Raw genomic sequence first — 22,246 nt, 5'->3', positions numbered from 1 at the left:
GCTGGGCTGATTGAAAGGGGCGTTGCCTTGTGGTTTGCTCTCCTGTGCAGTGGAGTGCTGGTTCCAGGAGGGTTTGGTGTTCGAGGAACTGAAGGAAAAATCCAAGCAATTTCCTGGGCTCGGAAGCAGAAAAAGCCTTTTTTGGGTAAGGAGTTATGCTGTGCCCTCTTCATTCTGAGTAGGAAAGAGTAAGAAGATGTGCCAGGGTGGAGTGGGGGCTGTAAATAAGGCAGGATTATTTTGAAATAGGACGTACATGTTGTCTGTCTAGATAGCAGCTCAAGTGGAAGCCTTTGTGGTTCTCTTTGGTAGAAATTCAGTTTCTTTTTTCACTTCTCTTTTTTTTTTTGGTACCAGGGATTGAACTCGGGTCCTTGGGCTTGCGAGGCAGGCGGCAGAACCACTGAGCTGAATCCCCAGCCCCTCTTTTTTCTTATAGACGTTTATAAGCTGCATGTAGATGCCATGGGAATTTAAGAGTGGACTATCCACTAGGGAATTCTGTTTATATGCATGTGAGATTTTTATGTCCTAACATGGCATACCAGCTGACTTTAAATGAGCAAAGGGATTTGGGATGCTTTCTGGTGCTGTAAATTTTAGTAATTTTTAACTTGATCAGTTGTAAATGAGAACTTAATGAGAAATGATGGTAAGGAAACTTGAACTTGTAAGTACCAACTAGAATATTGCTTATTTCTCACTTGTTAACTTTGCAGAACCTAGAATTGTGTACACTTAGATGCTTTTTTTTTTTTGTAATTGAATACAGATAAAGCATAACAGCAAACGGTGGTTGCTTATAGCAGGAAAGAGTTTGTGACTGTGGCTCTGACCATGCAAGACAGGGTCCTTTGTGGGCGAGGGGGAGATGTGGGAGTTTCAGTCTCAGTGGAGCTTCCTTTCCTTTTCCCTCCCCCTGGAAGGTGTGTGCTTAGGAATGCAATTGGCAGTGGTTGAATTTTCAAGACATGTACTGGGATGGCAAGGTAAGTGCATTTTGAGACTCTTGATTCTACAGGACCATTGCCTGGAGCGCGTGCTGGCCTTGTTTCGTGGCGGGTGATGGGGAGCTGTGAAGAGGATGCCTGGTGCCTGGTGCACCAGGAAGTATAGTCCTGGCCTCTGCCCCGCATGTCCTGTTCTTGAGATTCTTCCTTTGACCACCTGGGCCACCATCCAGTCTGTGACCAGAAGGCACCAGCCTAAGTGAGGCCAGTGCAGTTTTTATAAACCTGGGCTCTAGAACTGCTGCTTTTAACTTACCACTTATTATGGGTGATTTTAGGCAACTTACTTAGACTCTCTGGACCTCTGTTTCTTCTGTACAGTAGGAGTCAAAATGGTACCCACTTCACATCGTTGTAAAAATTAGGTAAAGTAGCTGGGTGTAGTGGTCCACACCTGTAATTTCAGCTACTTGGAAGGCAGAAGCAGGAAGATTACAAGTTCAAAGCCAGCTGAGATCCCACTTCAAAGTAAAAGGGCTGGGATGTGGCTCAACACTGCCTAGGTTCAATCTCTAATTCTTTAAAAAAAAGAAAAAGAAGTAAAATAATGCACACAAATAGTCCCTAGCAGTGCCTGGCAAGTAGGAAATACTCAAATAATATCAGATTTGTTTACTAACTGTGTTATAACTATCACAATTACTCCCAAACCCAGTGGCTTTAACATCCTTGACTTGTCACCTCTTAGTATCCTGTGGGTGACTCAGCTGGGTGGTTTTCTGCTCCTTGTAGTGTATCTGGAGTCCCTCAGTCCTGCCTGGCTTTCCTTGGTGCGCTCAGTCCAGCAAGGACCTTGAGATGGTGGCTTCACATGGTGGCTTCAGTAATGGTGCCCAGACTTCTTCACACATGGTGGCAGCTGACTTCCCAAACACTAGGCCCATTGCACAAGCACTTGCCAAACTTGCCAGTATCCTGTTGGCCAAAGCGAGTCACAAGGTGAAGCCCAGTCAAGGAGGGGACTGCAGGGCATGGATACTGGGCATGTGGCTCATGGGACCACAGTCAAATAATCTGCCACAGCCATTTGTGCCCTTAACCCAGCTGACAGTATTAGATTTCAGAAAGTCCTATAAACAAAGCAGTCTGAAGGAGTTAAAAGCAGTCTTGTTTAGCACATAGGGCAAGTGATTCACGGCCAGCTTGTGGCTAGGGCTGGGATTCAGTTCACCTTTCCTCTGAGAGACAGTGGCTCAGCTTGGTGAGCAGCACGCCCCTAGTTATGGCTTCTGTCCTGGAGGGGACTATCTCTCCCCCTACTACCACAGAACTGGTTTTCAGGGCCCCCCAGACCCTTGGGCACCCTGACCCTGGTCTCACATAGGTTCCCAGATGGGTGGTGACCTGGTGATGAGCTCACCCTGTGTTGAAGCCTGGGTCAGGTCCAGGAGGGGAGTAGTACCTAACACTTAACACAGAAAGAACCAACACACAGTACTGGGAACTTGGTCCTTTTCCTTTAAGTCTACAGTGGTGTCGCTTAGGGTTAGGCAGTAAGTTCAGTAAAGGATGGGAAGGTGGTTTGAGTTGAAAGGAGTTCATTTCTGGTGTAGCATTTGAGCTTGGCAGTTGAGTAAGGCAGCATATCAGGTGCTGAGAGTGAAAGAAAAGTAGAAGATACAGTTCTCACTCATCTTGGAGAGATAGTCTGTAACAAGATGTGAGAAAATGAAGATAATAATATAAGAACTACCAGTCATAAAGACATTACCTAAATACAGATTTTTAGGTTATGCTATTGGTTTTGATCTCTCTATTTTATACAGCTTGACTTCCCAGAAAGTTAAAAAACTCACACGTATTTGTATGTTGAGTGTTTTTATGTCTTAAAAATACTGTCCCTAATTTTTGTTCTAATCATTGATTTTAAACTGAGGGAGGTGATGGTGATTTAGTCTAGTGCTTTGCAATTAAACTATTAAGTAATTGATTTTGTTTTAACTGTTTTCATAACTCAAGTATTTTAACTTTTCAGATGCGAATTCTACAGAGTTTGACCCTAAGACCAGTCATCCTGTGGTGAGTCAAGAGTTTCGATCTCCCTGGGGCTTAGAAAGAGCTGGAAGGGGGCTCATGATGCAGTGGATGGTAGAGGCAGGCCATGAGAGGCTCTCGAGGTCTTGTGCTCTCAGCTCTAACAGAGAGGAACTTTGCACTACGTAATTCCTCACTAGTGTTTCCAATTTACGAGTCTTTAAGACAGGAATCAGCCCAGCCACCTTGAGGGGATTCCTGATTAAAATAATTCTCCATTCCTGCTTCCCTTGGCTCTCAGAGCACTTTATAAAATAATGCTGATGTGAAACACTAACATAGGCATTTGTCACTCACCAGCTACTATTGTCACCATGTTCTTAATTCATGTTTTCCCTAGCAGCTGTCCTATTAGGGACAGCATGTGCTTTAAAGCATGTGCGTAAAGAACTGCTATTGTGTGGTACTGATTTGTGTCACAGTAACCAAAGCCTTTCCAGGTTGGCATACCTGGTGGTTACATCTAATAGCAGGAGCGTGAGTCACCGTCATCCTGCTTGCTCAATTATTAAGGCTCACTGGGGAAGGACAGTGCCTTTATTCATCTTTGAATCCATACCCCAGGAGTGACAGGCATGTTAAAAGGCATTTTTTTTCTCGGGCATTCAACAAATGTTGAGTACATATGCTAGCTGTTTTGATCACTGAGGATACTGATAAATGAGACAGGAAAGGTTCTTGATTTCTTGGCATTAGTATATGTTTGTTGACCTGCATTTGAACTTTGCTAATATGAAGGCCTCACAAGAGGAAGAACAAAGATTGTGAAGGGTGGACCTTGAGGCAGGGGAGTAGGCACAGAGAAGGCTCTGGGGGTCAGAAGGTGTTCAGGACCAGTGGACCGAGAGGTGAGCTGGACCATCCCCTCTGAGTGCCACAGCCCACCCATTCATAGACACTTGTTAAGCTCCTGAGTGCCGGCCCTGCACCCCTTCCTGTGAGCACTGTCTCAGGCCTGCAGATGGGGAGATACATGTCACAACAGCTGGTCTCCATAGTATCCATGCTACTGGACTAGTTGTTTCTGGAATGTGCAAAAGCCTGGTGGCCCATGTGATCCCCAGTGCTGGGAGCAGGAACAGCATCACAAGGACAGGCTGAAAGACTGAACCTCTGGCCTGGAGGGTAAAAATGATTAATTGGGAGATGATTTCCCAGTGATGGTGTCTCTTATGGGGAGAAGCTGGAGAGGTGGAGCCTACTCACTCACAGGCAGGCATCATTTGAGGGGCGGGGGTCTTGCTTCTAATGGAAGCAGCATTTGGTAGACTGTGTTTGTTTTCTGAACATCTCCAGGTCATAGAGATGCCAGAACACAACCCTGGGCAGATGGGCGGAACCATGAGGCTGGGCAAGCGGAGAACCCTGTTCCAGACCAAGAACTCGGTTATGAGTAAGAGCTGCCTTAGGCTCAGCTGTCCAGGACACATGTCTTTGGGCTTCTTTTTTTGTTTTGTTTTGTTCTTGCTTTTAAGGTTCTTTTTTCTCTGCCTGTTCACACTCTTTTCAGGTGCACCTTAATAGCTAGAGCAGCAGTATGGGTCTTAGGGAGGTCACTGGAGATGCAGTCAGAGCCCTGAGCTGTGGTTATCTCCCAAGCCAAGGCAGTTATGTTAGATCCATTGCAATCTCTTACTTTGCTAATACTGTTAAGTTGAACTGTATGAAATCTTCTCAGGATTTTTGTTGCACAAAAATGGCAGGTTCGTATGGTTCAACCTAAAAAGAATTTTGTTCTGAGAGTTACTCATAGATGCTAAAGATTTAGGAAAATTGTGGGAGAAAAACATTTAGAAAATTATTTATTAGACAGGATTTTTTTCCTTACTCATTGGGAACATTCCAACTTTAATTGACAGAAATTCCCTTGTGTCTGTCTGTGGGTTCCATGGCAGCATAGTTTGAGTACTGATCTTCACATCCTTCCAATGCTGTGAAGTTTTGTAGATTTGGAGGTCTCATTAGGCATCTGAAAGAGAATGGGTGAGGCAGCCTCTGTGCACATCAGCTCCTGTTCACCCGCAGCCATCAGGCACTGACAGCCTTTTTTGTCTGTGTAGCTCTGAGCTGTCTCCTTCCCCATGTGTTCTCGTGGTTTGGTAGGTTCCCGTCTGTTTCCCAGACTTGCTCCCAGCTGCAGAGTGGGAGCTGTCATGTGTCCTGGGGAGGTGGTAAAAGCCTGTTTCCATTATAGTTCTCCTTAGCACGGTCAGGAGACAGAAGCCCAAGAATCACTCTAGATTGTGGAAAGAGCAAGTGAGCATAGTTGCCAGAATTGTAATAGCCTGGCTATGTAGACAATAAAAAGGAACTGTTGGAAGCAGGATGGCATTGTGAATGAGTTATTTGTGAAATCAGAAGTCTAACATCCAGCCTGGTTTTGTTTTTGTTTTTCCAGGGAAACTCTATGGAGACGCAGACTACTTGGAAGAGAGGCATCGTCATAGATTTGAGGTGAGAACTTGAGCTTGGTCTCTTCTGTTACTGGACAGTTAGTGATGGAGAGCCCAGCATAATTTTTTTTTCATGCTTCAACAGGTGAATCCAGTCTTGAAAAAGTGCCTGGAAGAGCAAGGCTTGAAATTTGTTGGCCAAGACGTTGAAGGCGAGAGGATGGAGATTGTGGAGTTGGAAGGTAATGGCTTGGGTGGATACGTTTAATGGAAAACTTCATAAGGTTTTCTTGTCATGTGGGAAAATGTAATACTGTGTGTCTGGCTCCTGACCTGGTGGAATGAAGAAGTAGCACTCTCTCTCCATGAGGGAAAGGGTCTTGGTGATGAGAGGTCTGGAGCCCTGGGAGAGTGATTCCAGCGTGTGGCCTTCTACAAGCAGCCACTTACCCTCAGCTCCTCCTCCACAATGAAAGGTTGGACTTGGTACTGAGTGAGCCACGTGACTCAGGCTGTGTGAGTCACAGGAGCCAGGGACTGGGATGGGGACCCTGGAGCATAGGCCCCTTAGCCAGGAGGGAACAGCATCTCAAGGGGAAGGGTGCCAGATTGCTCATGCTTTGGGGTTACCAATATTTAGATTCAAATGGTGATGTTACTTTCAAATAATTTTAAGGCCATGTAACAAAAATTTTTCCTCATCTTTTACTTTGTACATACAATATACATAGTGAATCCTTTGAATTTCTCTTTCAGATCATCCTTTCTTTGTTGGGGTTCAGTACCACCCCGAGTTCCTGTCCAGGCCTATCAAGCCCTCCCCACCCTACCTTGGGCTCCTCCTGGCCTCCGTGGGGCAGCTTCCTCATTACCTCCAGAAAGGCTGCAGGCTCTCACCCAGGTGGGGACACTGCTTCAGGAACCAACTCTGTCTTTTCTACTCCTGTGGGCTTAGGGAAGAACCACAGGTGCTGGGGTTGGGTTCCTGGGTGGGGTGTCCCATGCGCCTCACATTTATATGGAAGTTCCCATTCTGTCCCTCGCGTTGTCTTCTTTGGCTGCTCCCTCTCTGCTGCATCGGAGTTCTGGTATGCTGAGCAGAGACCCCTCTGGTCTGTGTTGAGGCGACTGGTTTTCCCCGGGAAGTGGGGCACACCCCTGGGGGATTTCTGCCTCACTGCTCCTTTCATCTGCACCCAGTTACTCAGCGTTAGTGGGTAGCATATACAGGCCGAAGTATAAATGGCTGTGTATATCTTGTAACTAGAGGAAGGAAATTCCTCTGCAGCCTAATGCTAAATGCAATATATAGTAAAGAGGTGAATTTCTGCTGTGTGGACACATGTCCCTGTGGTAATGGTGGCTACAAAAACAGAGAAGTGAGTTTTTGGTGGGAGCTGATGAATCCACCTTCTGAATCCTACAGGGACACCTACAGTGACAGAAGTGGGAGCAGTTCCCCTGACTCTGAAATCACTGAACTGAAGTTTCCATCAATAAATCACGACTGATCTGGTAATTTCAAGTGATTTTTTTTCCCCCTCAATACTGGGAATTGAACCCAGGACCTCATGCTCATGCAGGCTAAGCAAGCACTCTACGTCTGAGCTACCTCACCAGCCCAAGTGATAGATGTGTTTTATTATTTTTTTTCTTAAATGGTGATAGGCATGAAGGTTACAAGCATATCATGAAAGTTTAGTGCTAAAGTTGTTTATCTGCCAGAGAATGGAAATAGTAAGATTGGTGTGGGCATGGGTGGGCTGCCCTGCTTGGGGGGCTGGTGGGGGACACCAGTCACTTGTGCAGGTGTCTTGTGGCTCATTGCTTCATTCAGGTGCCAGTCTGACCAGCTAGGTGGGCTGGGTGTTTAGACCGTGGTTTTTCATGAAGCTGTGAACTTGGAGATCGTGAAGGAGGAGACAGGCATGAGACTATGGCATGTCATTATATAATACCTGAAGTCTTCATCAGGAAGTTCTTCAGAAAGATACTGCTTGGAAATAGCTTGGTGTTGGTTGCTGCTTATTTCAGAAATCCTGCAAAAGCTGGGCATTTATTGAATAGACTTTGAATGTCTGTGTTTGTAGGGACAGGGTTTATAAGTTTATAAAGTGCAGTTCAAGTGCATTCAACACTAATGTTGAATGTAAAAGTCAGAAGTACAGTCTGTAATCTCAGCATTTGGGAGGCTGAGGCAGAAGGATTGCTGCAAGTTCGAGGCCAGCCTGGGCTCCATAGTGAGTTCAAGGCCAGCCTGCACTGCATATTGAGATCCTGTCTCAAAAAATCAAGCAAACAAACAAAGAAAAGAAAAAGTCAGAAGTACAGGTTGTGCTGGTGAGAGCAGCAGAGGGCAAAGGGTGTCAGGAATCTGGGGTCTGAAGTGAGACCAGGGGATCTTAGTAGGTCCTGGCCTGGCCTGGTGCTGGGGCCAGGGTGCTTGTATCAGGGCAAGGCAGATGTTGCTGTGAGGTCTTGAGATGTGCAATTCTGTAGGAATTACAATTTTAGCTTCTAGTTACTCATCTTAGGCTCCTAGGACTGTTCTCTCGTGAAAAACAGGCATTGTTCCCCATGACAACTGACTGAAAATTCTAACTTTTCTACTTAATATGCATCATGTAATTGCTTTTTTTTTTTAAACAGATTCAAGAGAACCTTTGACTTTGATGGAGTTTACTGCTATGATTTTACATTTGGCTTTTGACACTTCTTTTTTTTAAATTAATTATATTGGTACATTTTAGATATATATAATGATAGCATTCGTCATAGGGAATTTGTACCTGTACATGATATATATATATATATCTCGATGCTTCTTTTTCCCCCAGTCCCTCAACACTTCTTTTAAATTATGTTTTTATTAAGATTATTTTATTATGGAGAAAGGCATTTGGAAAACTCACTAGCATGTCCCATCATGGATACTGGCTCCTTTGACAGTATGTCCTGCCTGTTGTGTGTACAGCTTCTTTGTAGTTCCTCAGTTTCTGAGATGAGAAGCCGGACATCAGGTCAGGAACTGATGGCCAGGGCTGGTAAAGGGCCCGTCAACCTTGTTTCTCCAACTACCTCGCGTCATCATGGATTGGAGTGTATTGCCTCTTGCTTTCCTGTGGGTGCCTGGGCCATTAGTGTGCCATGTGGATTTGCCAAAACCAGAAGGTCCTTGCAGCTCGTACCACCGATGACGTTTGGTGCTGGTAACCTGTGTGTGCAGCTTGCCTCTAAGAGCCGTGAAACAAGAGCTGAAACCTTACTGCTGCTCCAAATTGATAGGGACGCTCGGTGCCAGCTATAGCTGGTCCTCATCATCCAAAGGACACTTTGATGGCACATGTAGCCACGAGAAGCCTGTGTCTCTGAAGTGTGGTTTTAAACCCCTGTGCTGTTTCTTGTTCCTGGGGCTGGGGACACTCCTTGCATCAAGGGGTCACTTAAAAACACCTTTGGGGAAACTGCCCCTAAAACCCTCTCATCTATAGACAGCTTTGAATTGAGGGTACTTTCTTCTTCCAGAATGGTGTTACTCTAGGTGAGGTGCAATATGGGGAGCTATTTTCTTACTGTGATGAAATAAATGGCACAGCCATGTGCTCACTTTATTCTGACTGAACTCGATGTATACTCTAACTTAAGAAATAAACAATGCAGAATACAAGACCTGCTTTGACTTTCATTCTTTTCCTCACTGGCCAGGTGGGAAAGTTGGAGCACCCTTCAGGGGATGCCAGGCATTTCTTCAGGGGAGACAGCTTCCAGGTAGCTGTCAGACTGTTCGGAACTAAGAGAGGAGCCTTTCTTGTTATAGGAACCAGAATTCTCTAACAGGCTTTCCATCTCGGTTCTCAGGTGTCAAGGAAGATGAAAAACAGCATGGGCACTGAGTGTGCTGCTTGACCGGGAGCCAGGCAAGGGAGGAAGTGCAGATTGTCTTGTGCAAGGGTCCCTCCTCTACGGCAGCTGGATGTGGGCACCTCACAAACATAGCTGAGAGTGGCTGACCAAGGACTGTCTTAGCCAGCAGGACTGCTTTCTCCCTGCCTAGCCTCCAGAGTGCAGGCCCAGCAGCTCAAGGCCTCCCTGCCAGGGTTTTTTCTTCTAAAGTAAAACGGGAGCATTGGTGGCAGTGGCATCCAGTCACCCTCTGGAAACATCTGGATTCTGTTGAGTCAGGGCTCAGGCCTCAGGCCAAGATCCTTAGCAGTGGTGAAGCCTTAACCCGCTGAAATTTTTTTTTTTTTTTTTTTTGTACCAGGGATCAAACTCAGGACCTTGTGCTTGCAAACCAGGTGGCAGAACCACTGAGCTAAATCCCTGGCCCCACACCCGCTGAAATTTGATATGGGGTATCTCATATGGGGCCATATCATATACAGGGTATCCCACCAGTTAGTGCAGCTTCTACCTCAGAAAGACCCAGAGAACTAGGCTGTCTTTTGTCCTTCCACTCACCACGGCTGCCATTGCCCTTGAAGCCAGGAATCCCATCTTCCAGTCTCAGAACTGAGAGCAAGCTGCCCTTGTGCACTTCTCACAGACTGAGCCGAAACATCCTCACTTCCACAGATCTCTGCAAACTCGTCCTGGGGTTTGACAGCGTCACTCTAACCTTTCTCCCAACCATAGTCCCAGCGTTCCTCACACTGAGGGAAAGGTGTGCCCCTGGGTGGTTTGGAAGAGCCTCCTGCAGTCAGGTTCCTGCCCCTGGGGAAGACCACCTCAACTGACCAGTTGCCAAGCACTGGCCACCTTCAAAAGTGTTCTGAGGAAAGGGACCCATGTGGCTCTCCAGGGCTTTGCAGAGTCCTGCCTACCCCACAGTGCTGTACACAGGACTAGCAGGAACAAGGGCCAAAGCCAGGTGGCACAAAGTAGTCTTGGGGCTTCTCCATGGTGGGAGGAAACCCAGAGCATCCCTCTTGGGTCCTCCCTTGGATGGAGGAGATCAGACAGCTCGTTCTGAGCAGTCTAGAGCAACTAAGCTCACTCTGACTTCACCCTGCTATATCCCAAAATCCAACTAGGTCCCAAGAAGAGCATTTCTGAGGATTGTGAGGCTTGGACCAACATCTAGCAGTTTCTGACATGGGGGAAGTGTCCAGGAACACTGCCCATCATTATTAATGATTTTTTTTGTTTTTGAAGACAGTCTCACTATGAAGTTTAGGCTGTCTGTGAACTTACTATGTAGCCCAGGTGGACCTTAAACTTGCAGTAATTCTCCTACCTCTGCCTCCCTAGTGCTGGGATTACAGGCATGTGTCCCCATGCCCAGTTGGAGATGAACCCAGTGCTTTATGAATGGTAAGCTAATGCTCTATCAGCCCAAGCTTTTTGATTGTTTGGTTGGTTTTTGTTTTTGTTTTTTTTGATACTAGGGATTGAGCCCAGGGCCTTTGCGCTGAGCTATGCATATAGGGATTGTAGGGATTATAGGTGTGCATCACTGTGCCCAGCTAGAGTAATACATTCTTTATTCATGTAGTTTTCAAGCAGCTTCAGTGATCCTGCAGCAGGATTTTGGTAACATACATGCATTTATGATCACATTTGGTCCCTGTAACCAGTGAGTAGTGGCCAAGGCTGAGGTTGAGTCTCATTTGATACAGGGGGAAACAAGGTCTCAGAGCAGTAGTGATTGGTCCAGATGTCCCCTGCCTGATGAACAGGGTGAAAGCTGGGTTTCAGAGCTGTTCTCTTCTCTGTCTGCCTTGTGGGATATGGCCAAGGGCTTCAAAGAAAGTGGTGTGATCAACTGAAGTGGCTCCATGGAGCCCTGGTTATGTGAAATGCTGTTTTTGTTTTTGTTTTTGGTACCGGGGATTGAACTCAGGTCCTTGCGCTTGCATGGCAGGCGGTGAAACCACTGAGCTAAATCCCTGGCCCATGAAATGCTGTTTGACAAAAGTCCATAATTTTCTGGTAGTTCAGACCCCAAATATAGGAGTATCTTTGATTGTTTCACCAGCAAATATTGGGTATCTACCACATACCAACTATGTGTTAGGTTTTGAACATAGAACAAAATCCCCATCCCCTGGAATATACATTTTAGTGGAGGAAATACCACTTTTCTATGACATAGAAAAGATGGAAGTAGAAGAGGGGAAAGGAAGCTGGGGAGAGATATGATTTTATAAGGGTGAATAGGAAGGTTGAGGACAGACTTGAAGGCAGAGAAAAAATGGGAGTCATGCAACTATCTTGGGGAAGAGGATTCCAGTCAGGGGAGCAGCTAGTGCAAAGGCCCTGAGTTGGTGTGGGTGGCATAAGAACAATGGTAAGAGCTGAGGTCACAGGGACCTTTGCTCGGGATGAAGAGGGAGCATGAGCATGGCAGAATGGGACTCTGGTTTCAGTCTCTGCTCATTTAGTGGAGATGGCAGGGGAATGGCCAGAGCAAGAATCCTTCCCAGAGGGGGAGGCCAGAAAGGGTCTTAGAACGGGAGGCAGACCCTTCCCGGGCAGATGCTGCTCTATGCCACAGCCAGCATAGACACAGCACTGCCTGATGATGACAAAATGCCTCTGCCCACTGTCACTGTCATACAGGCAAACAAACTGAAGAGGTAGGTGATTTATCCCACGGCACCTGGTCTTTTAAGATGGCTGAACCAGAGACTGACTGCTTTCTGTCCCCCACAGCTCTGTGGCAGGAGCCCAGGTTGGCCTCTGCCTCCTGGGCAGAGGTGGCCTGAGCCTCTCTCTCATGACCCAGCAGCATCTAGCTGGCTGACCAAGTGTCCTAGAAATAACCATATGCATTTCAGGAGCATGTAATTTATTAGGATGCTTTTGACAATTACAAGTTCCAGCAAGTCAGGGTGGGGCTGCAGTGTGTCCTGTTTGTCCCATAACCACAAATAACAAATACACTTTGCTGGTGGCAAGAGGTCTTCCCAAGGTGACAGATTGCTTTCTAGCCATCCAGCAGACTGGAGTCATAGACTCCAGCTTGGGCAAAAGGAGCATTTAGGGAGAAGGACAGTCCCTTAGAGCTCAGCTGTAGGGTAACTGGCCAAGTTTGTTCTGAAAGTGAGGTGCTTTGGGGATGTACCAAGAGCAGTTAGCTCTGCCAACTGGGTCTGCTCAGGGTGAAGCCACATGCATGGCAGCTGTGTGTGCAGTGGAGGAGAGGACGCTGGAGCTCCTGCCCACCTCTGTGAGGTCCAGGTGTATTTTATTGCTCAGACTTGGTCCGTTGGAACTGCCCCCGACACCTAGCAGAGTGGCTCCGTGCTGCCTGCCACCTGCTGCAGGGCTTCACAGGATGCAGCAGGTGCAGGACATAGGCTGGTGCTGCTGTAGCTGCTGCTGAAGCTTCTCCTTTTCCTGTGTCAGCACCTTCACCTTCTCTTCCAGCTTGCCCAGTTCTGCTGTCCACTTCTGAGGGGACAGTGTTGGCAGCAGATGGCCAGGCTGACATTGCCCCAAAATGGTCACCCTCCCTCTGGGGTGAACCAGAGCCTGGGAAGCCTTCTCAGCTAGGTCAGAACCCAGGTCCCTTGCCCTTGCTGCCCTGGGGTCTTGAGCTACCAGCACGCTGGATGCTAGGATGGAGTACTGCCCTGTAGCCTCCCCAGGGCTGGGGCAGGTGTAGGCTGGCCACCTGGCCACATCCTTCCTTCACTCTGTCAGCTCCCTGCCACCTGTCCTTTTGAAAAGGTGCCACCTCGAAACTGTGTCCAGCACTCTTGTCCGCTCTCTTCAGGGTTCCCCTACATTCAGTGCACAGTCCTTGGAATTTTCTTGTGATGTAGAACTCCACCCTGTTCCCTGGCCACTCAACAATGGAATTCTTAACTGGCCACTCTCGGGTAGTGGGCACCATGGAAACTAGGACACAGACTTTTTTTTTTTCTTTTTTAGTACTGGGGATTGAACTCGGGTCCCTGCACTTGGAAGGCAGGTGCCAGAACCACTGAGCTAAATCCCCAGCCAGGACACAGACTTTTAAAAAGAGACTGTTTCCAGCATTCTGGGAAACAGACTGGAGGACCACATGTTCAGGTCCAGCCTGGGCAACTTAGATTCTGTCTTAAAAATAAAAAATGGCTGGGCTTTAATCCAAGCCCTTATGTCTGCTCATGGGGTGATCCAGGATCCAGACTGCTCACTGAGTGTCTGGAGGGGCCTTGTTCAGCTTGGCCCCAGCCTATCCTGGCCCAAGCCCCCTCATCTGTCTGCACCACTCTTGGATTGCACTGACGGACAGTGGGCCCTGGATGCTCCCTTCGCGCCGCAGGAACACCTCTCCCTGGTCACTGTCATACAGCTGCGGCTCGCTCTGGGCCTTAGGGGTGTGGACAGTCAGGCGGAGGACCTTGGCAGGGGCAGTGGCAGTTCTAGCAGGGGCTGTAACTGTCAGTGGCAGCCCTAGTCCACCCTGCTTCTCACTGTGCCCAGCTCATCAAGGCAGCCTGGCAGGGCTCCTTTTCCCAACCCCCTCTTCCCCTACTGCCCACTCCAGAGAGCATGGGCCATCATCCTGCTAGTGATGACAGACAACAGGCCTGCCTGTCCTGCAGGCTCACCTTGAGGGGCACGCTGGTGGTGGAGGTACTAATGATGGGGATGAAGGTGAGAGTGTGGGCGTCAGGAAAGACCTGAGGCTTGAAACCCTGTAGGATAGAATCCACCAGTAGATGTGCACGGTCTTTGTCATGGTGGCTGCAGCAGATGCCCTGCACCAGGCCACTGTCCTTGACGCCCACGAGCAGGCTGCCACCTTCACTGTTGAGGAAGGCGCACACATAGCGCTGCACATGGTGTTTGAAGGCCATATTCAGGTACTCCCCGCTGCCCCGCTTGAACTCCGTGTTCCTTGTCTCACTGCCCAGGAAAGCTCCCTGGAAGAGCTGCTCCTGGCCCAGGATCTCCTGGTGCACAATGGCGCTGTCTGAGCACACGCCCCTGGGCTGGCTTTGGGAAATCTGCCACCGCCAGGCCCAGGGCCGATTAGTTGAAGAATTTGCAGGCTGAGCTGGCAGTGGCACACTGGAGCCTGGGCTGTGACTAGGGCTGGGGCCCAGGCTTGGGCCACTGTCCTCCTCCTGCTGGGGTGGGGATCAAGAACAGGGTGTATGGGTCTAGGAAGAAGTCAGGAGTCCCTGCCTTGAGACAGACTGCCACACTCCCAAGGGAGTCCCTCCCTTGAGAAAGACTTGCACCCAGTCTGAGGTCTAGACCCATGGGCATCTGATCCTCCTCCCAGGCTGAGAGACCCCATCTGCCCACCCTTCTGTGGCCAATGTGGGGCCACTCTGCTGGGTCAAAGGTCTCAGGGCTTTTCCTGGGTGCCCAGGCTGTGAGATGCCTGTGTGGGGAAGAAGGGATGGCTCCTTCTCAGGGCTGGAAGCTGGTACACTTGTGGGCAAGTCTTTTCTCACTTGGACTGTAGATAGGTCTGAGGCCAAGGCCCAGGTGATTCCAGAACATACCTCAGCTTCCTAAGGTTGCCGATGCAGAACTGCAGGTCCCTTTCCTGATCTCTCTGGAACCTCTGCCTGCCACTTCCAGGGTCGCTGACACATCCTTCTGAGTATCAGCTTTCCTCTCCCTTCCCTTGACTTCTGCTGTGTTCCAGGGCACTGGGCACTACAAGTTCTCATGACCACGTTGCTAGTCTGGGCCTCATCAGTCTACCCCTCACCAATCTCTCTCCCCATGCATCCTCTTTGTCCACTCTAACCAAAGTGACATAGTCCTTCCTCTCTAAAAGCCTTTCCCTAGCTCTGAGCTATGATTCTACCCTGGGGCTGAGAGCTCAGCATGGGCTGATGCACGGACATGAGGGTCACTGCCCTGCTAGCCCTGCAGCTCCTCAGGGAAGACAACCTCTCAGTCTAAGGAACAGAATCAGTCATGCAAACAGGAAAGCAGGCATATGTGTGTTGAAAGGTGTCATTGAGCTGTTTAGTTCCGGAATGGTTTGCAGTCCAAGGAGAAGGAAGAACGAGATCATCTGTTACTTCCAGCCCCCAGCAGATCCAGCTCTGCTCTGCCTTGATCAAAACCATGGGGCCCTGAGCCCTGCATGACAGCCCTGCTTCCTTCCTCAGCATCCCTGCAGCCTCCAGCCTGGGTTCTGTGGACAACAAGCAGGCTGCCCTGAAAATATGACATCCTCTCATCCCCAACCCTTTGCACAGGGAAGTCTTTCTGCCTGGAACGTTCTTTCCCGAGTGCCTACTCAGCCCCCTAAATCCGAGTCTGGATTTCACATTCCCTGTGAATTTGTCCCCAGAGAGCAGTAAGAACCTGCCTGTGTCCTTCCAGAGTCCCTCAGCTTTGTGACTGGTGGTGTGTGGCTCTGCACATGGGTGGAGGGCAGGGCCCAGGCCTCCAGTTTCTGCTGTACTCTCCCCAGCACAGAGTGGGTGTTGGCATTTGTCCACTAAACAAATGAAGAGGGTCACAGAGAAAACAAGGACTCCTGTGTGCCTGAGGGCTACCCTGGCCTGGGAGTGGGTTACAGAAGAGCCTGGGGAGGAGTTTACACTTGGCATTTCTTCACCCAGGCTCTGCTGGAGGTGCCCCTAAAGGCCAGAGTTCCTCTGGAGAAAGCAGCAGTACCAGGCTGAGGCCTGTGAAGAAGTAGCAGGCCCTAAGTTTGCAGATTTGTCCCCAGGCCCTCAGGCCATTTACACACAGGCCTCTTCCCCAGTGCACCTTTGGGGCTCACCTGGGGAAGTCTTACCTCTCTGCGGTTCTGTGCTGGCCCCCACCCCTCATTCAACACCAGCTCCTTCCCACGAGCCGTCAGCTCTTTAAGGATCAGCTGCTCCTCCAAGGCCATCCGCAGGCGCCAGTGGAGGGAGGCCAGGGCGGCCTTGTGGGAAGCCACTCGAACCAGTGCATAGGTGTTCCTCGGATGCCTCACCACCTGGATGTGCTCTCAAGCCACTGGCAGCTCCGGCTGCTCCAGGATGTCTCGCAGCAGGCAGGCAAGCACAGGCACTGAGAACTGGGGGTTCAGATGGCCTACATATAGTGTGTGTCAGGGACCACTTTGAGATCCAAGTCCTCAAGTGGAGAGACTCCTGAGGGGAGCTCTGGTGGAGGCTGCTTGTCCTGGGTCTCCATAGGGGGCTCCTGAAATTGTGCTTGTGCTGATCCCTTTCTGGTGACCATGGAAGTCTTCCTCAGAAGAGATTTTAAGATTCCTCACTGCTGGTGGCTCCTCCCAGAGCCCAGGGTCTTCCAAGGGATCCAATGGTGCTGAGGCTCCTGGGAGACTCACAGACTGACAGAGGTTGGGCAGCTTCTGAGAGAAGGATGGCAGAGGGCCAGCAGGAAGGGACCTGCCACCCACCTGGGGCCTAGGGCAAGAAAGAATTTGACAACTGAGCCAGACCACAGAGTCTGGGCAGACCAAAAGGATTTGCCTAAAGGGGCAGGAAGGACCAGAACTCAGGTCTTTGAGGGCCCCACCTACCAAGCCTCTCAATTCTCCAGGGGTCCTGTCTTCCTTCCCTAATCCACAGGATAGGGGCCTCCTAGGTGCCCTTGAGGTTTCCTGCCAACTAGAAGATTTCTGCTGCCTCCAGACACCAGAAAAATCTTTTAAAGAGGGACTTTTGGAAAAGAGGACTTAGCCCAGGACTCTGAGGGCTGGCCAGCAGCAACTATCTTTCTTCTTCTGCCTGGCCTAAAACCTGCTGTGAGACGAGAAGGGCTCTGCACTTGGTCAGGGCTGGGTCTGAGGGCTCTTATGCTTTTGAGCACACTGACAAAAGTTCTGTCTCCCCCCGCAACCCCACCCCGCTGGAAAGATGGCTTTTGCATACATACATATAAGTGGAGGAGGCTTAAAACATAGTTAAAGCTGAGCCCTTGCACCCTGCCCCAGGCCTAGGAACCTCACTTCTGAGCAGTGCACACAAGCACACACATCAGTCCTCAACTCACCCCACACCCCCGGCCTCCAGGTTGTGCAGTAGGTACCACCAGCCTGCATCTTTTCAGGTAGGATCCTTGAGGGCCTGGGAGCCACCATGGTTGGGGAGGGGGCATTCAGGACAAAAGGCAAGAGGAGGCCTAAGACCTTCATGTCCTGTTGGCTTCTGGGGGAGCATGGGAGGTATCCCTGAGCTGTCAGAGCCCCCTGGCCCCTAGCCAGCTGCCCTCAGAGTTCTTGGAGCTTGGCCTGGAGGCAGCAAGAACCAGGGTCCTAGGAAGTGGGTGGGGCCTGCACAGCTGCCTCTGTGATCTCATGAGGGTCAATAATGCTTTCCCTTTATGGCCTGCCACACAGGTGGCAGGTGGGGTCAGGAAAGTCAAACTGATTCTCCTCCCTCACCCCTACTGGCTTAGTCACATACTGTATGCAGATATATCTGCCCACTGTGGCCATGGCGCTCCCTCTGGGAAGCTTCTAGAATCCATTGAATCTTCCCTCTGCAATGCTTCTCCAGGCCCCAAGTGGCCATGCAGGCTAGCAGTTGTTGCTTCTTTTGGCCAGGAGCTCTCCATGCTTCTCTGCCCTCCTTCACGTCTGCCTAAAGCCTTCACTTTCTTCTTTGGTGACCAATACCATGCTTCACCAAACACTGACCAGATCTAGCTGCTCCCAGGATGGACTAAAATGCACAGGCTGGGGTTCAGGGCTCCCCTGATACCAGGCTCTTCTCAACTCCAGAGACAGTGGATGCAGTTTACAAGAGTACTGGAAAGTTGGCTAAGCACTGCCATCTCTTTTTGAAGAACAAGGCCATCCTTGTTCTTTGACTGGAACCAAGACTTGGTGATGCACAGCCTCTCTGAATGCAGAAACTTGTTCCTCTGGGGTGGGGACTTTGGTAAATGCAGTTCACACACTTTACCACACTGCTTCTGGAAGCCCTGACTAAGGGGACTGAGAGTGGAGGCCACCAGTGATACTTCAACTGAGGAACTACGGTGAAGGCTGCCTTCTTCATGGGCAGCTGTGCTGAAGATGTTCCTGGAGTTTGTTTCCCTTTGGGATGAAGGCAGAAGCTTGGGTGTGAGGAGCTTGAGAAGAGACTGTGAGGGCAAGGAAGAGCCCTGGCCCACATGGTGGCAGTGTGAGGCTCTGGGGAGAGCAGGCCTCACTGAGGTTCCCTCAGCTTGCCCAGCCCTTGCAGGCAGGTCTCCCTCCACTCTCCACAGCTGCTTAAGTCACAAAGGGACAGCCAGGAGCTTTCCATGCTTCTCTGCCTGCCTTCAAGTCTTCCTTGACTCTGTCTTCCATGAGTTGCTCTCATGACAAGTGGCCAATGAGCTGTTTCGAGATGTTAACTAAAGTTGTGTTGGGTAGTGAGGAGATAGCTGACCATGGGAAAACGGTAGATGACACACACACACACTCTAAGCTGTTCTCCTTATCTTGCAGCCTTGCCAGTTCTGCACAAGATGTCCCTTGCTGACCTGACTGCCATTGTTTTCTTGTTCTTATTGGCAATCTCTTTAAGCCAGGCCATCACCTATTTCTCTGCAGCCTCTAACAGCTTATGTGAAATGTGCATCAGTTCCTTTCTTTTTGGAAATGAGGGTAAAAGTTGTCTTTCATTTTGAGTACTAAATAGATTTAAAAAATAAACTTTTTAATACAGAAATGCATTGCATGAGAATCAGGCTGTTTACAGCATCTTAGGCTCCATATGGCACTTTGCAGGCAGCTCAGTGTGGTGCAAAATGTGGGACATGCAGCCCCTTCTGATCCTCTCACTGGATGTCTGTGACCTGATGGATAAAGCTCCTTTGGCACCAGAGGAAACAAAATAAAGCCTGAAATTTAAGGCTCTCCTGGAATGGGAGTTGGGGGCCAAAGATGGAGGACACAGTTACATGGTGGAATGCTTCTTTTCACATTATCTGGAGTGTCCACTGGGCTCACATGGTCATGATAGCTGAATCCACATCAAGGATGTCTGCTTTCCAGCTCCCAAAGCAGAGTCCATACTAATTGCCCAGGGAAGTCAGTGAAGAGGTAGAGGACAGGGGAGAGAAATGAGCTCAGCCACCTGTGAGAGGACAGGCATATTAAAGAGCAGATTCTGGGGAGGAGTACTGTGGATGCAACCTTCAGGGTCCTGGGACCTATGTCATTTCAGCCTTAGTCTCAAGACCCTCATAGCCTAACACCAAATTCATGTAGACAGGGTCCAGCGCTAGTGACTCACAGGCTATGTCTGATACTTGAAGGACTCCAGCCCACTTTCTATACCATTTGCTGATGACTGCTGGCCTCCATGAATATCGGTAGTGGCTTTGGTATTGAGGACACAAGTACATACCTCTGATGCTTGGCTGTGACTATCCCTGGGCTGGGGCCTGAAGTCTCATGCAATGTGGTGGGAGAGCAGCTGTAATGACCTGGGGTGAGTGGTAGGGTAAGCAGGTTGCAAAATGCTGAGGGCCAGCAAGGTGGATGGGTAGTGCTTTGACTGTCTCAAGTTTCACACTTTTAGCTGTGATCAAAAGAGCGAGCAAAAAAAAAAAAAAAAGTAAGAGCAAGTCATTTTCAGGTGCTTCCCAAGGAGGGGTTGGGGCATCCAGCAGGGGCAGTGTGCCCTTTTGGCCCACCAGTGCCTGTCCCTGAGAAAGATCTTGAAGTTTCATGAAGATACCAGTGAGGGCTGCTGTGGACATTCCTGCTTAGGACTAACAATCTGGACAATGGAACAGTGGAGAGGACATGTGTCACCTGGCTAGGAGCAAGGAGGCTCCAAAGATGGGGAGGAGACAGAAAGTTCCAGAAATGCCTCTGACCAGTCCTACCTTGACCAGCCCTAAGTGGAGCCTAGGTTCTTCTGTTACTTTTTGTATTTCTGGTGGTGCTAGGGGTGGAACTCAGGGCCTGGCACATGCTAGGTAAGTGCTATATCCTGGGGTACATCCCCAGACCCTGAAATACTTGGTTTTTCCTCCTGATCTGCTCACCACTGTCAGTATTGCTATGTGTGTGTGTGAAGCTGCCTGTCATGAGGCACCTGTCCCTGACTTGCACTTTCCCACATTTCCTCTGCCTTTGCAGGTGGCTGGAGTGCTAGGGTGCATGCAGTGGCCTCTTCTGCACTGAAAGGGTCTGCTTAAGGCCAGCCACACTGATTTTGAGATTTCTGGTTATCAGAAATGCTTTGTGAAACAGTTTCATAAACTGAAGGGTTTTTGGTTTTATTTTTCTTAAATAGCATTCAAGTCTGATCTCAGAGATTAGAGCTTAACAAGTTCTTTTCTTCCTGTAGACTTAATCTTTGGTTACCTTTCTATTTTTATTCCCTGGGCAACAATTGCTTCAAGGGACTATTACTTATGGTGAAGATGACCCCTGGTTGTAAATTATCTGGACTTGGAGTACTATGGACACAACACGGTTTTCTTTGTGCAGTGACTTAGAAGGCAGGTCCCTCACAGGGGTTCAAAGAGATTTAGCTCCCTTGGGAAACAATGGTTGTAAGCTGAAGTGAATCCACTTCTTCCCGGTAGCTTTTTCCCTTGTACTACAGCTGGACAGCTCTAGAAAACAGCTCTTGAGGACTGTGGCCTTCACAAGGACTGACCCCTGACCCCGGGGCCCCACTTGCACTGTTCTGCTGGGAGGCTGTTTCCTGTCACAGTGAATGCTATGCCAAGACTGGACTATGAGAGTCCTGAGTCTGAATGGCTCCCTGGTTCTAAAGGACAGACCCTAGTGGGAGAAGGCAATGTGAGGCATTGCATTTGCTTTTAGATATGGGATTTGAGGAAAGTAACCTCATTTCTCTCAGCTTGCACCTTAACATGGGGGAAACATGGTAGTTATCTTATATGGTTGGCACAAGGTTTAAATAAGATAATGCACACAAACAACTCAGCACTTAATAAGCTCTCCAAAAACCATTCACCAGCAAGTTGTACACTCTTGGTGACAAGAGGGAAGGTGGGGTATGGCTGTTCTGCTCCATGACACCTGGCCTTGCAGCACATCTGGCCTGCCTGCATACACTGGTATACGTGCCTGGGGTCTTTTCAATAATGAGAAGTTCAGTGGCAGGGTTTGGTCAGGCCCTCTGTGGGTGAACCCCAAATGAACAACACAGCCTCTAGGGTCTCATGTCCAGGAGTCTGTGGAAAATGGGCTCTTCTATCTAGTCTGGCAGCCTTGATGGTGACTGCTTCAGTGTGACTGGTTAGAACCTCACAGTGGCCAAATGGAAAGGATATTAACCCTTAGTTATGCTGTCAGAACCAGTCACTGATGAGAGCTGGCCAGGCCCAAAGATCCTCATCCAAACCCTCCTAGCCAGGTGGGGCCTGAAGAAGGGGAAGAACCCACCCAAAGCCTCCCAGCAAACAGGTGGGCTAGCACTCTGCTTTGAGGTCATTCCTTGGCACTTCCTGCCTGTGTGATCTGAACTTGTTTCTTCCTCTATAAAATGAGTTTTTTGTGAAGATGAAGAGAATTTTAATTCCTGTAGTTTGTGTTAGGGTTATGAGGTTATGACTTAGCTGCACTGGGCTGAGCTGGTGCTTCCTTCATCTTCTCTATCTTCTGCAAAGCACATACTCTGTGGTAAAGCAGTGTGTGGCCCCAGGGTAAGTGCTGGGCTCTGCTTAGTGTAGTGGGTACAGTGCAGGCTACCCTGCATTGTCCCCAGTCCAGGAAGGTGAGGGTACACCCAGCCATGCAGGATTGGAATGGCTGACCCTGACACTGCTTCCCACTCTCCTTGGCACAGCTGCGTGCTCACCACTGTAGTCCACCAGAGCCGGGTCCTTTGAGGGAAGAGGCTGGATTCATACATGGTCATTCAGGGGTCCTGTATGGTGCTGGGGCTGGAGGGCACCTGAAAGATA

The 22,246-nt window shown here is 49.2% G+C and overlaps 2 protein-coding genes across 4 annotated transcripts in view; one reads left to right on the top strand and one right to left on the bottom strand.

Annotated features, from left to right (window-relative positions):
• The window catches only part of Ctps1 (CTP synthase 1), a 45,095-nt gene extending 35,991 nt beyond the window's left edge, over nt 1–9,104 (top strand). For 2 of the 3 annotated variants that reach the window (XM_004871792.3, XM_021249915.2), the window contains exons 11-19: nt 51–145; nt 927–989; nt 2,986–3,029; nt 4,341–4,437; nt 5,443–5,498; nt 5,583–5,679; nt 6,194–6,338; nt 6,864–6,952; nt 8,087–9,104. In XM_004871792.3, the coding sequence (XP_004871849.1) occupies nt 51–145; nt 927–989; nt 2,986–3,029; nt 4,341–4,437; nt 5,443–5,498; nt 5,583–5,679; nt 6,194–6,338; nt 6,864–6,948 (682 nt within the window). In that variant the 3' untranslated portion in view covers nt 6,949–6,952; nt 8,087–9,104. The remainder of the gene's footprint in view (nt 1–50; nt 146–926; nt 990–2,985; nt 3,030–4,340; nt 4,438–5,442; nt 5,499–5,582; nt 5,680–6,193; nt 6,339–6,863; nt 6,953–8,086) is intronic. The other variant, XM_021249913.2, reaches the window with a different exon arrangement.
• On the bottom strand, nt 8,553–22,216 carry Slfnl1 (schlafen like 1). The gene is given in 5 exon segments (XM_087214979.1): nt 8,553–12,832; nt 13,981–14,502; nt 14,887–14,895; nt 16,146–16,447; nt 16,450–22,216. Coding segments are annotated over 5 exon segments (1,086 nt in total). The 5' UTR covers nt 16,580–22,216; the 3' UTR covers nt 8,553–12,709.
• Between the last annotated feature and the right edge of the window lie 30 nt (nt 22,217–22,246).

The sequence above is a fragment of the Heterocephalus glaber genome, unplaced genomic scaffold (assembly GCF_053883595.1).
Source record: "Heterocephalus glaber isolate CG9 unplaced genomic scaffold, H.glaber_assembly_v1.0 deba00001452, whole genome shotgun sequence".
Taxonomy (NCBI): Eukaryota; Metazoa; Chordata; class Mammalia; order Rodentia; family Bathyergidae; genus Heterocephalus; species Heterocephalus glaber.
The sequence above is the reverse complement of the archived record's forward strand: the minus strand, read 5'-3'. Positions and strand labels throughout refer to the sequence as shown.